The sequence below is a fragment of the Heterodontus francisci genome, chromosome 27 (assembly GCF_036365525.1).
Source record: "Heterodontus francisci isolate sHetFra1 chromosome 27, sHetFra1.hap1, whole genome shotgun sequence".
NCBI lineage: Eukaryota > Metazoa > Chordata > Chondrichthyes > Heterodontiformes > Heterodontidae > Heterodontus > Heterodontus francisci.
Window position 1 is genome coordinate 59,594,158 of NC_090397.1, and position 16,931 is coordinate 59,611,088.

The 16,931-nt window shown below is 51.6% G+C and overlaps 1 protein-coding gene across 6 annotated transcripts in view; it reads left to right on the forward strand.

Annotated features, from left to right (window-relative positions):
• plxna4 (plexin A4) overlaps positions 1 to 16,931 on the forward strand; it is a 597,697-nt gene that overhangs the window by 6,181 nt on the left and 574,585 nt on the right. For 5 of the 6 annotated variants that reach the window (XM_068059453.1, XM_068059450.1, XM_068059454.1 and 2 more), the window contains exon 2: positions 14,153 to 15,438. In XM_068059453.1, coding sequence (XP_067915554.1) covers positions 14,275 to 15,438 — 1,164 coding nt within the window. In that variant the 5' untranslated portion in view covers positions 14,153 to 14,274. Of the gene's footprint in view, positions 1 to 12,845; positions 12,902 to 14,152; positions 15,439 to 16,931 lie in introns of those variants that run through there. The other variant, XM_068059455.1, reaches the window with a different exon arrangement.

Below are 16,931 nucleotides of genomic sequence, written 5' to 3' on the forward strand. Positions count from 1 at the left end.
AGATGTTCCGCAAAGCGGTCACCCAGTCTGCGCTTGGTCTCCCCAATGTAGAGGAGACCACACTGTGAGCAGCGAATACAGTATACTACATTGAAAGAAGTACAAGTAAATCGCTGCTTCACCTGAAAGGAGTGTTTGGGGCCTGGGACAGTGAGGAGAGAGGAGGTAAAGGGACAGGTATTACACCTCCTGCGATTGCAAGGGAAGGTGCCCTGGGATGGGGACGAGGTGGTGGGGGTAATGGAGGAGTGGACCAGGGTGTCGCGGAGGGAACGATCCCTTCGGAATGCTGACAGGGGAAGGGAGGGGAAGATGCGACTGGTAGTGGCATCACGCTGGAGGTGGCGAAAATGGCGGAGGATGATCCTTTGGATATGGAGGCTGGTGGGATGAAAAGTGAGGACAAGGGGAACCCTGTCACGGTTCTGGGAGGGAGGGGAAGGGGTGAGGGTAGAGGTGCGGGGAATGGGTCGGACACGGTTGAGGGCCCTGTCAACCACAGTGGGGGGAAATCCTCGGTTGAGGAAAAAGGAGGTCATATCAGAAGCACCGTCATGGAAGGTAGCATCATCAGAGCAGATGCGTCGGAGACGGAGAAACTGGGAGAATGGAATGGAGTCCTTACAGGAGGTAGGGTGTGAAGAAGTGTAGTCGAGGTAGCTGTGGGAGTCAGTGGGCTTATAATGGATATTGGTAGACAACCTATCCCCAGAGATGGAGACAGAGAAGTCGAGGAAGGGAAGGGAAGTGTCAGAGATGGACCATGTAAAGGTGAGAGAAGGGTGGAAATTGGAAGCAAAGTTGATAAAGTTTTCTAGTTCGGGGCGGGAGCAGGAAACGGCACCGATACAGTCATCAATGTACCGGAAAAAGAGTTGGGGGAGGGGGCCTGAGTAGGACTGGAACAAAGAATGCTCGACATATCCCACAAAAAGACAGGCATAACTAGGACCCATGCGGGTACCCATAGCGACACCTTTTACTTGAAGGAAATGCATGGAGTTGAAGGAGAAGTTGTTCAATGTGAGAACAAGTTCAGCCAGGCGGAGGAGGGTGTTGGTGGATGGGGACTGGTTGGGCCTCTGTTCCAGGAAGAAGCGGAGAGCCCTCAAACCATCCTGGTGGGGGATGGAGGTGTAGAGCGATTGGACGTCCATAGTGAAGAGGAGGCGGTTGGGACCAGGAAACTGGAAATTGTCAAAATGACGTAGGGCGTCAGAAGAGTCACGGATGTAGGTGGGAAGAGACTGGACCAGCGGAGAAAAGATAGAGTCTAGATAGGAAGAAATAAGTTCAGTTGGGCAGGAGCAGGCTGACACAATGGGTCTGCCAGGACAGTCCCGTTTGTGGATTTTGGGAAGGAGGTAGAAGCGGGCTGTCCGGGGTTGCGGGACTATGAGGTTGGAAGCTGTAGAGGGAAGATCTCCAGAGGAGATGAGGTCAGTGACAGTCCTTTGGACGGTGGCTTGATGTTCGGTGGTGGGGTCATGGTCCAGAGGGAGGTAGGAAGAGGTGTCTGTGAGTTGGCGTTGAGCTTCTGCAAGGTAGAGGTCAGTACGCCATACAACAACAGCACCACCCTTGTCTGCAGGTTTGATGACCATGTCGGGGTTAGACCTGAGAGAACGGAGTGCCTCAAGTTCAGAGGGGGACAGGTTAGAGTGAGTGAGGGGGGCAGAGAAATTGAGACGACCAATGTCTCGCCGACAGTTTTCAATGAAGAGATCAAGAGCGGGTAAGAGGCCAGGGTGAGGGGTCCAGGTAGAGGGAGAATGCTGGAGGCGGGTGAATGGGTCTGCTGGTCGGGGGGAGGACTCCTGGTCGAAGAAGTGAGCCCGGAGGCGGAGGCGACGGAAGAAGAGCTCAACGTCATGCCGAGCGCGAAATTCATTGAGGTGGGGGCGTAAGGGGATAAAACTGAGACCTTTGCTGAGTACAGAACGCTCAGCATCAGAGAGGGGGAGGTCAGAGGGTATAGTGAATACACGGCAAGGGGTCAGATCAGAAGGGGTGGGGTCAGAGGGAAGTGAAGCGGAAGGAGGATCTGGAGGGGCATTAGTCCCCATCAGCTGCTGGAGCTTGCGTTCCTTAACACCTGAAAGGAAGAAAAAAAGTTTTTTGTTAATGCGTCGGATGAGACGTAAGATGAGATGAAACTGCGGAGTAGAACAGATTTGAGATAAGGTAAGACGGTGCTGCTGGAGAGAGAGGTCCAGTGTGTGCATATGGCGGCGCATAGCACTGAGTGTGGATCTCAGGATGCGGCGAGAGTAGCAGTCCGAGGAACGTTGTATTTCTCGGAGATACCTGTGATCCTGGGTGGTTTCAAAGCATGATGGGTGAAACTGCAGTTGGAATCCACGTGGAATCAGTCGGAGCCGGAGACAGTCACTGAGGAAGGAGATGTGGCTGTGAAAACGGGTTTTGGTAGATACCTTATCAAACACCAGGAGGGAAATAGAAAGCAATGAAGGTGAACAAGGTAAAAGAGACAAACGAAAATCCCGTCGGAGAGAAGAGCAGAACTTCTTCAAGGTAGGCATTCCTGGAAGAGAAGTGGCAGTGAATTAAACACTAAAATAAAAGCAAAATACTGCGGATGCTGGAAATCTGAAACAAAAACAAGAAATGCTGGATTCACTCAGCAGGTCTGGCAGCATCTGTGGAAAGAGAAGCAGAGTTAACGTTTCGGATCAGTGACCCTTCTTCGGAACTGACAAATATTAGAAAAGTCACAGATTATAAACAAGTGAGGTGGGGGTTGGGCAAGAGATAACAAAGGAGAAGGTGCAGATTGGACCAGGCCACATAGCTGACCAAAAGGTCACGGAGCAAAGGCAAACAATATGTTAATGGTGTGTTGAAAGACAAAGCATTAGTACAGATTAGGTGTGAATATACTGAATATTGAACATCAGCAAGTGCAAACCTGAAGAAAAACAACCTGAAAAAAACAGTGGGTGAGCAAACTGAACAAACTAAGATGAACTGAAATAAATACAAAAAAAGATTGTAAAAAATGTAAAAAGGAATGCCAAAAAAAAAAAAAGGAAGAAAAAATAACTAAAAATGACTAAAAATGAAAGTAAAGTGGGGGGCTGTCATGCTCTGAAATTATTGAACTCAATGTTCAGACCGGCAGGCTGTAGTGTGCCTAATCGGTAGATGAGATGCTGTTCCTCGAGCTTGCGTTGATGTTCACTGGAACACTGCAGCAATCCCAGGACAGAGATGTGAGCATGAGAGCAGGGGGGAGTGTTGAAATGGCAAGCAACCGGAAGCTCAGGGTCCTGCTTGCGGACTGAGCGGAGATGTTCCGCAAAGCGGTCACCCAGTCTGCGCTTGGTCTCCCCAATGTAGAGGAGACCACACTGTGAGCAGCGAATACAGTATACTACATTGAAAGAAGTACAAGTAAATCGCTGCTTCACCTGAAAGGAGTGTTTGGGGCCTGGGACAGTGAGGAGAGAGGAGGTAAAGGGACAGGTATTACACCTCCTGCGATTGCAAGGGAAGGTGCCCTGGGATGGGGACGAGGTGGTGGGGGTAATGGAGGAGTGGACCAGGGTGTCGCGGAGGGAACGATCCCTTCGGAATGCTGACAGGGGAAGGGAGGGGAAGATGCGACTGGTAGTGGCATCACGCTGGAGGTGGCGAAAATGGCGGAGGATGATCCTTTGGATATGGAGGCTGGTGGGATGAAAAGTGAGGACAAGGGGAACCCTGTCACGGTTCTGGGAGGGAGGGGAAGGGGTGAGGGTAGAGGTGCGGGGAATGGGTCGGACACGGTTGAGGGCCCTGTCAACCACAGTGGGGGGAAATCCTCGGTTGAGGAAAAAGGAGGTCATATCAGAAGCACCGTCATGGAAGGTAGCATCATCAGAGCAGATGCGTCGGAGACGGAGAAACTGGGAGAATGGAATGGAGTCCTTACAGGAGGTAGGGTGTGAAGAAGTGTAGTCGAGGTAGCTGTGGGAGTCAGTGGGCTTATAATGGATATTGGTAGACAACCTATCCCCAGAGATGGAGACAGAGAAGTCGAGGAAGGGAAGGGAAGTGTCAGAGATGGACCATGTAAAGGTGAGAGAAGGGTGGAAATTGGAAGCAAAGTTGATAAAGTTTTCTAGTTCGGGGCGGGAGCAGGAAACGGCACCGATACAGTCATCAATGTACCGGAAAAAGAGTTGGGGGAGGGGGCCTGAGTAGGACTGGAACAAAGAATGCTCGACATATCCCACAAAAAGACAGGCATAACTAGGACCCATGCGGGTACCCATAGCGACACCTTTTACTTGAAGGAAATGCATGGAGTTGAAGGAGAAGTTGTTCAATGTGAGAACAAGTTCAGCCAGGCGGAGGAGGGTGTTGGTGGATGGGGACTGGTTGGGCCTCTGTTCCAGGAAGAAGCGGAGAGCCCTCAAACCATCCTGGTGGGGGATGGAGGTGTAGAGCGATTGGACGTCCATAGTGAAGAGGAGGCGGTTGGGACCAGGAAACTGGAAATTGTCAAAATGACGTAGGGCGTCAGAAGAGTCACGGATGTAGGTGGGAAGAGACTGGACCAGCGGAGAAAAGATAGAGTCTAGATAGGAAGAAATAAGTTCAGTTGGGCAGGAGCAGGCTGACACAATGGGTCTGCCAGGACAGTCCCGTTTGTGGATTTTGGGAAGGAGGTAGAAGCGGGCTGTCCGGGGTTGCGGGACTATGAGGTTGGAAGCTGTAGAGGGAAGATCTCCAGAGGAGATGAGGTCAGTGACAGTCCTTTGGACGGTGGCTTGATGTTCGGTGGTGGGGTCATGGTCCAGAGGGAGGTAGGAAGAGGTGTCTGTGAGTTGGCGTTGAGCTTCTGCAAGGTAGAGGTCAGTACGCCATACAACAACAGCACCACCCTTGTCTGCAGGTTTGATGACCATGTCGGGGTTAGACCTGAGAGAACGGAGTGCCTCAAGTTCAGAGGGGGACAGGTTAGAGTGAGTGAGGGGGGCAGAGAAATTGAGACGACCAATGTCTCGCCGACAGTTTTCAATGAAGAGATCAAGAGCGGGTAAGAGGCCAGGGTGAGGGGTCCAGGTAGAGGGAGAATGCTGGAGGCGGGTGAATGGGTCTGCTGGTCGGGGGGAGGACTCCTGGTCGAAGAAGTGAGCCCGGAGGCGGAGGCGACGGAAGAAGAGCTCAACGTCATGCCGAGCGCGAAATTCATTGAGGTGGGGGCGTAAGGGGATAAAACTGAGACCTTTGCTGAGTACAGAACGCTCAGCATCAGAGAGGGGGAGGTCAGAGGGTATAGTGAATACACGGCAAGGGGTCAGATCAGAAGGGGTGGGGTCAGAGGGAAGTGAAGCGGAAGGAGGATCTGGAGGGGCATTAGTCCCCATCAGCTGCTGGAGCTTGCGTTCCTTAACACCTGAAAGGAAGAAAAAAAGTTTTTTGTTAATGCGTCGGATGAGACGTAAGATGAGATGAAACTGCGGAGTAGAACAGATTTGAGATAAGGTAAGACGGTGCTGCTGGAGAGAGAGGTCCAGTGTGTGCATATGGCGGCGCATAGCACTGAGTGTGGATCTCAGGATGCGGCGAGAGTAGCAGTCCGAGGAACGTTGTATTTCTCGGAGATACCTGTGATCCTGGGTGGTTTCAAAGCATGATGGGTGAAACTGCAGTTGGAATCCACGTGGAATCAGTCGGAGCCGGAGACAGTCACTGAGGAAGGAGATGTGGCTGTGAAAACGGGTTTTGGTAGATACCTTATCAAACACCAGGAGGGAAATAGAAAGCAATGAAGGTGAACAAGGTAAAAGAGACAAACGAAAATCCCGTCGGAGAGAAGAGCAGAACTTCTTCAAGGTAGGCATTCCTGGAAGAGAAGTGGCAGTGAATTAAACACTAAAATAAAAGCAAAATACTGCGGATGCTGGAAATCTGAAACAAAAACAAGAAATGCTGGATTCACTCAGCAGGTCTGGCAGCATCTGTGGAAAGAGAAGCAGAGTTAACGTTTCGGATCAGTGACCCTTCTTCGGAACTGACAAATATTAGAAAAGTCACAGATTATAAACAAGTGAGGTGGGGGTTGGGCAAGAGATAACAAAGGAGAAGGTGCAGATTGGACCAGGCCACATAGCTGACCAAAAGGTCACGGAGCAAAGGCAAACAATATGTTAATGGTGTGTTGAAAGACAAAGCATTAGTACAGATTAGGTGTGAATATACTGAATATTGAACATCAGCAAGTGCAAACCTGAAGAAAAACAACCTGAAAAAAACAGTGGGTGAGCAAACTGAACAAACTAAGATGAACTGAAATAAATACAAAAAAAGATTGTAAAAAATGTAAAAAGGAATGCCAAAAAAAAAAAAAAGGAAGAAAAAATAACTAAAAATGACTAAAAATGAAAGTAAAGTGGGGGGCTGTCATGCTCTGAAATTATTGAACTCAATGTTCAGACCGGCAGGCTGTAGTGTGCCTAATCGGTAGATGAGATGCTGTTCCTCGAGCTTGCGTTGATGTTCACTGGAACACTGCAGCAATCCCAGGACAGAGATGTGAGCATGAGAGCAGGGGGGAGTGTTGAAATGGCAAGCAACCGGAAGCTCAGGGTCCTGCTTGCGGACTGAGCGGAGATGTTCCGCAAAGCGGTCACCCAGTCTGCGCTTGGTCTCCCCAATGTAGAGGAGACCACACTGTGAGCAGCGAATACAGTATACTACATTGAAAGAAGTACAAGTAAATCGCTGCTTCACCTGAAAGGAGTGTTTGGGGCCTGGGACAGTGAGGAGAGAGGAGGTAAAGGGACAGGTATTACACCTCCTGCGATTGCAAGGGAAGGTGCCCTGGGATGGGGACGAGGTGGTGGGGGTAATGGAGGAGTGGACCAGGGTGTCGCGGAGGGAACGATCCCTTCGGAATGCTGACAGGGGAAGGGAGGGGAAGATGCGACTGGTAGTGGCATCACGCTGGAGGTGGCGAAAATGGCGGAGGATGATCCTTTGGATATGGAGGCTGGTGGGATGAAAAGTGAGGACAAGGGGAACCCTGTCACGGTTCTGGGAGGGAGGGGAAGGGGTGAGGGTAGAGGTGCGGGGAATGGGTCGGTCAGCATGTTCAACCGCTTTAGCTACAGCGAGAGCCGATGGGCTAAAATCCTGAGACGTCCCCTTCTAAAGGACATTAGTGAGGGGCGTCATTCTTTTTAGGGTTGGTCGGTCACAATTTTTTTAAGCTTGATCGAAAAGCACCAGTACAACAAAACTAGATCCAAACAGTACACTTAATCAACGTGTAACCGCCACTGCACTGAAAGTAACTTATTGTCTTGACATCTGAAACACTCTCTCCTTGCACTTCGCTTTCCTTTGACGCACCTGCAGGCTTAACTCTTTGACCAGCTTTTTGGTCATCTGACCTTATCACTTTGTCATATTTTGATCTATATATTCTGTTGAAGCACCTTGGAACATTATTACGTTAAAGGCGCGATATAAATACAAGTTGACATTTTAAATGTATTTATTTGAATACACAATTACACACGAGGGGAAAAATCTCTCTAATTGTCTATTTACACTGTTACAGTTGATGTTTAAACAAGCCCATATACAATTGCGGGCCAAGGGGCGTGTCAAATTTGGTCTATTCTGGAATTTCACAGTGGGAAACGCAGGGGGAAAAAAACTGGTCAGTTTTTTGGGAGCTTCCCTTGCTTATCCCAATGGCCCTGACGTTTACGGCTTGCGAAACAATGCAAGATAATTGTGTGTGTGTGTATATATATATATATATATATTACGCTCCATTCTCGCCTTAATTCCCGAGGCGCTTCAACCAACAAATCACTTTTTGGAGCAGTGACTTGTGTAGACGCCGAAATACAAGAAAATCTTTCATGAATAGGACGTGAACAAACGTAGATCAGATACATGATGTGTGGTTTCTGGAAAGCACTGCTGGGAAATGATATCTAAATCCAGTTTTTATAATTAACGGTACCGAATTCCTGTCTCAACACTCCGCTCAGATTTAGAAATTAATAGCGCTGCCGATTACCGATTCCTCGAGATTTTGGATTGATTTAGTCCATCCGCAAAGGGGGAGAAAGTACTTGGATTGATTTAGAGTGGAAGGATGGATCAACAAACACCCAATTTGTTTAATTACCTAATCAGCAATTAAAGTACCTCCAACTCAATTAGATGAAATTCCAGTTATAAGCAAGTGTTCCCTCAAGAGATCCATATACCAAGACCGAGATTACCAATAAAACGGATGCAACCAATAAATCAGCGCAGGAGTGGAGTTGGGGGGGGTAAATGCTTTTACGAGAATAGCCTGCATTTTTTTTTTAGTGTGGTTTGATACAAGACACATTCACCATTTTACAGATAGTTTATACACTAAGTTTACACAACTGTACGTTTGGATAGTAGTGGACAAGGAGTGTCCTTACTTGGTAAGGGGGCTTGGCTGCAGTGCGGAGGGACTGTTTGGGGCAGATTAGGCACTGGGCTTGGGTAGGAGTGGGACACGGGATGGGTTGTGCAGGAGTCTGGATTGATGGTGAATACTGTATCCTGGTACGTTACCACACTACTTTTCTACTGTGGGTGCTGCTGATAGAGTTGCGTAGGGAAGCGTATCAAGTGGGCGGGAAATGTAGTTGCCAGGCCCATCCTGCAATACTTTTTTTTAACATGAATCTCTTAGGAAAAGGGATCGTGTTTTAGCCAGTGGGCGCAATAGCGACCTGAGCAGAGACTAGCAGGAATAAGCTTACAAACCTACAGATAAGCAAGAGTAATAAGATCACAATTAAATGTTATAGGATCCAGCTTCTCCTGTTCGGTTTAAAGAGGCTCACCTACAGTTTTAACTAAGTATGACTCCTGATTTTAAAATGGGGATTACCCATTGAAGGACTACAAACACAATGGAATTTCTGAAATGCTATGCAGAGTACGTTTTAGTCGAACCCACGGGCTGAAAGGAACCCCTCTTCCACCATTCATTGCAGCTTAAATAAAAGCAAAATACTGCAGATGCTGGAAATACTCAGCAGGTCTGGCAGCATCTGTGGAGAGAGCAGCAGAGTTAACGTTTCAGGTCAGTCTCTCTGCAGAGATGCTCCCAGACCTGCTGAGTATTTCCAGCACTTGTTTTTATTCTGTGCAGCTCGGCAGTTAGAGGTGGGAAAGTTCATTCCTGAAGAGGGTATTGTCCATGTTATTGCTGGTCAATATTGAGTTCAGAATTCATAAATGATTCTTTTTACATAGTTAAATATCTAAACCTGTTCGGATTTATGGAGTTAAAGTCCCAATTTCATAGTAGCATTATAGGCCGCAGCTCAAATAGTTTTTACCTTAAAATAAAATTCCCCTGATCGCGTCACAGGCCTCCGCTGTACAAGTAAATATCGGTAACAGAAAATAATATTGATACAAATCGAAGCAACAACTAACTCCAACATATAAAGTGGAATAAAGAGAAAATGGTGGAAATACTGTGCAGATCTGGCAGGATCTGTGGAATAGCAGATGATTCACACCCCGCCTCTCCCCATCTTCCCCCCACCCCGTCTTCCCCCCTCCCCCCCCACACCCCGTCTTCCCCCCTCCCCCCCCCACACCCCGTCTTCCCCCCTCCCCCCCCCCCCACACCCCGTCTTCCCCTCCCCCCCACCCCGTCTTCCCCCTCCCCCCCCCCACCCCGTCTTCCCCCCTCCCCCCCCACACCCCGTCTTCCCCCCTCCCCCCCCACACCCCGTCTTCCCCCCTCCCCCCCCACACCCCGTCTTCCCCCCTCCCCCCCCACACCCCGTCTTCCCCCCTCCCCCCCCACACCCCGTCTTCCCCCCTCCCCCCCACACCCCGTCTTCCCCCCTCCCCCCCACACCCCGTCTTCCCCCCTCCCCCCCACACCCCGTCTTCCCCCCTCCCCCCCACACCCCGTCTTCCCCCCCTCCCCCCCCACACACCCCGTCTTCCCCCCCCCTTCTCCCCCCCCCTTCTCCCCCCCTTCTCCCCCCCCCCTTCTCCCCCCCCCTTCTCCTCCCCCCCCCTTCTCCTCCCCCCCCTTCTCCTCCCCCCCCTTCTCCTCCCCCCCCTTCTCCTCCCCCCCCTTCTCCTCCCCCCCCTTCTCCTCCCCCCCCCTTCTCCTCCCCCCCCTTCTCCTCCCCCCCCCTTTCTCCCCCCCCCTTTCTCCCCCCCCCCTTTCTCCCCCCCCCCTTTCTCCCCCCCCCTTTCTCCCCCCCCTTTCTCCCCCCCCCTTTCTCCCCCCCCTTTCTCCCCCCCCCTTTCTCCCCCCCCCTTTCTCCCCCCCCTTTCTCCCCCCCCCTTCTCCCCCCCCCCCTTCTCCCCCCCCCCTTTCTCCCCCCCCCTTTCTCCCCCCCCTTTCTCCCCCCCCCTTTCTCCCCCCCCACTCCCCCCTCCTCTTTCCCCCCATCACCCCTCCTCTTTCCCCCCCCATCACCCCTCCTCTTTCCCCCCCATCACCCCTCCTCTTTCCCCCCCCATCACCCCTCCTCTTTCCCCCCCATCACCCCTCCTCTTTCCCCCCCATCACCCCTCCTCTTTCCCCCCCATCACCCCTCCTCTTTCCCCCCCATCACCCCTCCTCTTTCCCCCCCATCACCCCTCCTCTTTCCCCCCATCACCCCTCCTCTTTCCCCCCATCACCCCTCCTCTTTCCCCCCCATCACCCCTCCTCTTTCCCCCCCATCACCCCTCCTCTTTCCCCCCCATCACCCCTCCTCTTTCCCCCCCATCACCCCTCCTCTTTCCCCCCCCATCACCCCTCCTCTTTCCCCCCCCATCACCCCTCCTCTTTCCCCCCCCATCACCCCTCCTCTTTCCCCCCCATCACCCCTCCTCTTTCCCCCCCCATCACCCCTCCTCTTTCCCCCCCCATCACCCCTCCTCTTTCCCCCCCCATCACCCCTCCTCTTTCCCCCCCCATCACCCCTCCTCTTTCCCCCCCCATCACCCCTCCTCTTTCCCCCCCCATCACCCCTCCTCTTTCCCCCCCATCACCCCTCCTCTTTCCCCCCCATCACCCCTCCTCTTTCCCCCCCATCACCCCTCCTCTTTCCCCCCCATCACCCCTCCTCTTTCCCCCCCCATCACCCCTCCTCTTTCCCCCCCCCATCACCCCTCCTCTTTCCCCCCCCCATCACCCCTCCTCTTTCCCCCCCCCATCACCCCTCCTCTTTCCCCCCCCATCACCCCTCCTCTTTCCCCCCCCATCACCCCTCCTCTTTCCCCCCCCATCACCCCTCCTCTTTCCCCCCCCATCACCCCTCCTCTTTCCCCCCCCATCACCCCTCCTCTTTCCCCCCCCATCACCCCTCCTCTTTCCCCCCCCCATCACCCCTCCTCTTTCCCCCCCCCATCACCCCTCCTCTTTTCCCCCCCCATCACCCCTCCTCTTTTCCCCCCCCCATCACCCCTCCTCTTTCCCCCCCCCATCACCCCTCCTCTTTTCCCCCCCCATCACCCCTCCTCTTTTCCCCCCCCATCACCCCTCCTCTTTTCCCCCCCCCATCACCCCTCCTCTTTTCCCCCCCCATCACCCCTCCTCTTTTTCCCCCCCATCACCCCTCCTCTTTCCCCCCCCCCCATAACCCCTCCTCTTTCCCCCCCCCCCCATAACCCCTCTGTCGATGCTGCCAGAGCTGCTTAGTATTTTCAGTATTTTTCTGTGTTTAGTTGTTTTCTTTTGCAAAGGGTGTGAGACGGCGCCAAAGCCACGGGCACCTTTCCAGCGCGTTGTTTATCAAGAGACAGGAATGTCTTCAATAGTTGGATCTCAATGTTGTCCCAACACAGAACAGTCATTAAGTTTTTGGGCAAACGTGGTGGATTTTAAGACCTATTGTTTCAAGCCTCCCCTATTGATCGCGGGGTGGTGCTTGACATTGTGTCCGAACCTTTAGATGAAGCAGCCCGAAAGGCTGTGTGAGGCAGGAGTTAGCACTCCTTCCCTGGCTGGCTAACGGGCCTCCCTGGGCGGGAGCCGCACTTGGCGAGGTTCCGGGTGTGTTTCATTGTGAAAATTAGGAGGCGAGCTAAAAATACCAAGTTGAAACTTACTCTTTCATCCAGAGAATCAGTGTGGGTCCCAACCAGCTATCGGCGTAGCCCAGAGTGTGAGAGAGGGTCAAACGACCTGCCGAAGCCCCCAACCCCCTTTTAAGGAAAATAGACTCAAAAGCCTCGAGGACCTTGGATAGCTCCAAATGAATTGAACTTTATAATTATTCCACCGAATAGAATGACTCTACATATAGACCAGGCATCACTAATGTTTTCGTCAATATATAGTTCGTGTCCCTTTTAATTCTTCAATGAAAAGTCACTTTTACACTTTGTGAAAATTAGTGGGTCCCATTTTTGTTCATTCAGAAAATGAGCAGTTTTGTTTGGCAGTTGCGCTGTCAAATCTTTCACTTCACCCACGGGCACTGCCTGGCTAATCTGACCATCTTTGGGGAGGGTGGGAGGAAGGGGCGACCCCCCTTCTTCCCCCTTTCTCCCAGGATCGAGTGGAGGAGTTCACTGGGATCCGGTTCTCTGGCACTGACCCTCCCCATGGTCGATCCGATGTTAGAGGCGGGGATCCCGTGTGCAGCACAGAGAGCGGCGTGCTCCTGAAACTATAGAACCGGGCAAGGCTGCATTTTGTTCCGACTGCCACCACCAGTTCCCCCCGCCGATTTAGCACCGGACCCAAGCTGCTGCCGATGGAACAGTAACGCGCTATTGTTTTGAATGGCATTAGCCAGAGGGATTTTCCTCCCCGGGAAGGATTGTTGCTCTGTGTAAGTGTGACCGAGGATCATTTCTGACAGTCGAGTTTCTTCAGCATGAAGCAAGGCTGAGATTCGATTAGTAGCAGTTAGTTATAACGGTGAGATTAGACCCCAGCCCCTTCATTAGAAATTGTATTGAGGTGTTTTCCGATTACATTTGCTATCTAAAAGTTTTGTGTATTTTTTTTATAAACACTCTCTAGAACGAAATTATTTTAACTGCCTCTCTAGTATATTGAAAGTGTAACTTTGATTTATTGACATTTGGATTATTGTCACATTTCCCTCCCTTTTAACTGCAATATTTATGTCGGTTTATATTTTGCTTTATCGGTCCGGTTTTTGAGGCGTGACGGTCTGTTGTGGTTAAACCCCGAATTGTTAATTGTTCAACGGCAAAATCTGTTCATTGTTCCTTTAAAAGCCAGAGGGCTTCTGTTGGGAGCCGGGCGGATAGTCTGATGAGCATTGCGAGTGTCCAATCAGCGCTGAGATCGGGGCTAATTCCCGCCCCTAATGACGCAAAGCAGCAAATCAGAGCTCGACGTGGGCGGTGACCAAAGCTCAAGGATCGACTTGTTAAAGCGAACACTCCAGAACTGTAGCATTAATGCGGGGATGGGGAAGAGGCAGCTTGTCACCTAGACAGAAAGACACTACACTCCTGGATCGCTGCATTGATCGAGGCACAGTGCAAATTCCAGGCAGTTGCTTAGTTTTTTTTTTAAAGGATTAGAATATTTGAAATGGAATGAGTTTAAATTATAAATGAGCACCTGCTTTTGAATGCAATGTCCGAATCAGTATTTAATAATTGTGCAATTTACTCAGGCGTCAGTGCAATAGACATTGTTTAAAATCTGAGCGTCTTCTTGTATTAAGCGCCGTGTAATGACTGACTGACTGACATTCTGCACTCTCGGGTTGAGCTGTAACAGGGGCGCTGCCCATTCCTTGGGTAGTTCCAGGTGGGAGTTCAGCTCGCAGCTCTTCACCTGTAGAGGGAGAAAACTGTTAGAAGTCATCAAAAACACTTGGTTGAAAGGAGTGATGTGTGATTAAAGGGACGCGTCAAAACATCGGGGGAGAGAGAGGCGGCAGTCAGATTGGAAAGAGGGAGGGAGGAGAATGGTGCCAATGAGAGAGAGAGAGCTGGAAATAGTTAAGGCGCCTCAAACACTTCCCACTCTGCTTCTCTCTCCACAGATACTGCCAGACCTGCTGAGTATTTCAAAACTTCTTGTTTTTACTTCCCACCCCGTGATCCCCGTCTGTTCTCTGGGCAAACGGTGAGGGGACACTGAAGGCAAAGTTGGTTCTCATACATGTCTCTCTTGTTCCCTTTACAGGTTAATGATGCTGAGGATCGGACGTGTAGACCTGGGTACATTTTAGCGGAGCCACTTCAAATTGGGATTAAAAGTAAAAGGAGAGGAGCTCAAATCAACATCAAAAACAACAACCCCGAACAATGGCAGAGATCAGATGGAAGCGGACTTGCCTCATCATCCATTTGCTCCTCACCTTCGCCTCTGGGCGGGTGGTCGATAACCCGGAGTACAATACTTTTAAAAGTGACCACCCAGGCTGGGTCTTTAACCACTTGGCGGTGGATGAGAAGACAGGTAGTGTGTACCTGGGCGCAGTGAACAGGATCTACAAACTGTCCAGTGAGCTGCAGCCTCTGGTCACCCACCAGACGGGGCCGGACGAGGATAACCCGGACTGTTACCCACCCCGTATCGTGCAGCCCTGTAACGAGCCTCTGCGGCTGACCGACAATGTCAACAAGATGCTGCTGATCGACCAGGGGGAGCGGCGGCTGATCGCCTGTGGGAGCCTGTACCAGGGCATCTGTAAACTGCTTCGGCTGGATGACCTCTTCAAACTGGGCGAGCCTTTCCACAAGAAGGAGCATTACCTGTCCGGGGTTAACGACAGCGGCTCGGTCTTCGGGGTGATCGTCTCGGACCAGGGCTCGGCCGCTAAGCTCTTCGTGGCCACGGCGGTGGATGGGAAGCCCGAGTATTTCCCCACCATCTCCAGCCGCCTGCTGGCCAGCAACCCCGAGGCCGATGAGATGTTCTCGTACGTCTTCCACGATGAGTTCGTGGCCTCTCTCATCAAAATCCCGTCCGACACCTTCACCGTCATCCCGGACTTTGACATCTACTACATCTACGGCTTCAGCAGCTCGTCTTTTGTCTACTTCCTCACCCTGCAGCCCGAGCTGGTCCAGGCTGGCCCCGGCTCCAGCCGCCAGCAGGTCTACACCTCCAAACTGGTCCGCCTGTGCCAGGCTGACACCACCTTCAACTCGTATGTGGAGATACCCATCGGCTGTGTCAAGGACGGGGTGGAATACCGCCTGCTGCAGGCTGCCCACCTGTCCAAAGCTGGCCCGGTCCTGGCCAGCTCCCTGGGCATCAGCCCCGGCCAGGACCATGTGCTCTTCGCCCTCTTCTCCAAGGGTCAGAAGAGACGCAACAAAGTGCCCGACGAGTCGGTCCTCTGCATGTTCGTGCTCAGCTCCATCAACGAGCGCATCAAGGACCGGCTGCAGTCCTGTTATCGAGGGGAGGGCTTCCTGGACCTGGCCTGGCTTAAAGTGAAGGACATCCCGTGTGTACCCGCGGTAAGGCGAGAGAGTGTATACTTTCAGATCGATCTGACAGGCTATTTCACATTAACATGCATATAATCGATTTCAGGCAGCAGAGCGTGTACATTCTGTTAACTGTGTATAGTGTGGTAAAACTGACACCAAGTATGTTTGCGTTCAGGAATGTGTATGGGGATATTCAGTGTGTGTGTGCGTGTATATGGAGTCTGGAAAGGACAGCATTACCCCTGAAATAATAGAGTGCCAAGCCTGCTATACTCTCAGCACTCCATGAACTGCTTTGCCTGTGCTGGGGTGAGGGAGCAGTATCACAGGCCATGCACGATGCCAATATCATCACCCTCTTAAGAACAAGAATGACCGCAACAACTACCGTGGAATCTCCCTGCTCAGCTTAGAGGGGAAAGCCTTCGGCCGAGTCGTTTTAAACTGACTCCAGAAGTTGGCCGAGCGTGTCTACCCTGAGGCACAGTGCGCTTTCGAGCAGAGAGATCCACCATTGACATGCTGTTCTCCCTTTGCCAGCTACAGGAGAAATGCCATGAACAACAGATGCCCCTCTACATTGCTTTCATAGATCTCACCAAAGCCTTTGACCTCGTCAGCAGACATGACCTCTTCAGACTACTAGAAAAGATTGGATGTCCACCAAAGCTACTAAGTGTCATCACCTCATTCCATGACAATATGAAAGGCACAATTCAGCACAGCGGTGCCTCATCAGACCCCTTTCCTATCCTGAGTGGTGTGAAACAGGGCTGTGTTCTCGCACCTACACTGTTTGGGATCTTCTTCTCCCTGCTGCTCTCACGTGCGTTCAAGTCTTCAGAAGAAGGAATTTTCCTCCACAAAAGATCAGATGGCAGGTTGTTCAACCTTGCCTGTCTTAGAGCGAAGACCAAAGTACAGAAAGTCCTCATCAGGGAACTCGTCTTTGCTGATGATGCTGCATTAACATCCCACACTGAAGAGTGTCTGCAGAGACTCATCGACAGGATTGCGGCTGCCGGAGAATCCTTGGCATCAGGTGGCAGGACCGTATCTCCAACGCAGAAGTCCTCGAGGTGGCCAACATCCCCAGCATATACACCCTACTGAGCCAGCGGTGCTTGAGATAGCTTGGCCATGTGAGCCACATGGAAGATGGCAGGATCCCCAAGGAGTTATTGTACAGCAAGCTCGTCACTGGTATCAGACCCACCGGCCGTCCATGTCTCCACTTTAAAGACGTCTGCAAACGCGACTGAAGTCCTGTGACATTGACGACAAGTCGTTGGAGTCAGTTGCCAGTGATCGCCAGAGCTGGCGGACAGCCATAAAGGCGGGGCTAAAGAGTGCCGAGTCAAAGAGACCTAGTAGTTGGCAGGAAAAAAGACAGAAGCGCAAGGAGAGAGACAACTGTGTAACAGCCCCGACAACCAATTTTATCTGCAGCGCCTGTGCAAGAGTCTGTCACTCTAGAATTGGCCTTTATAGCCATTGCAGGCGCTGCTCCACAAACCAAA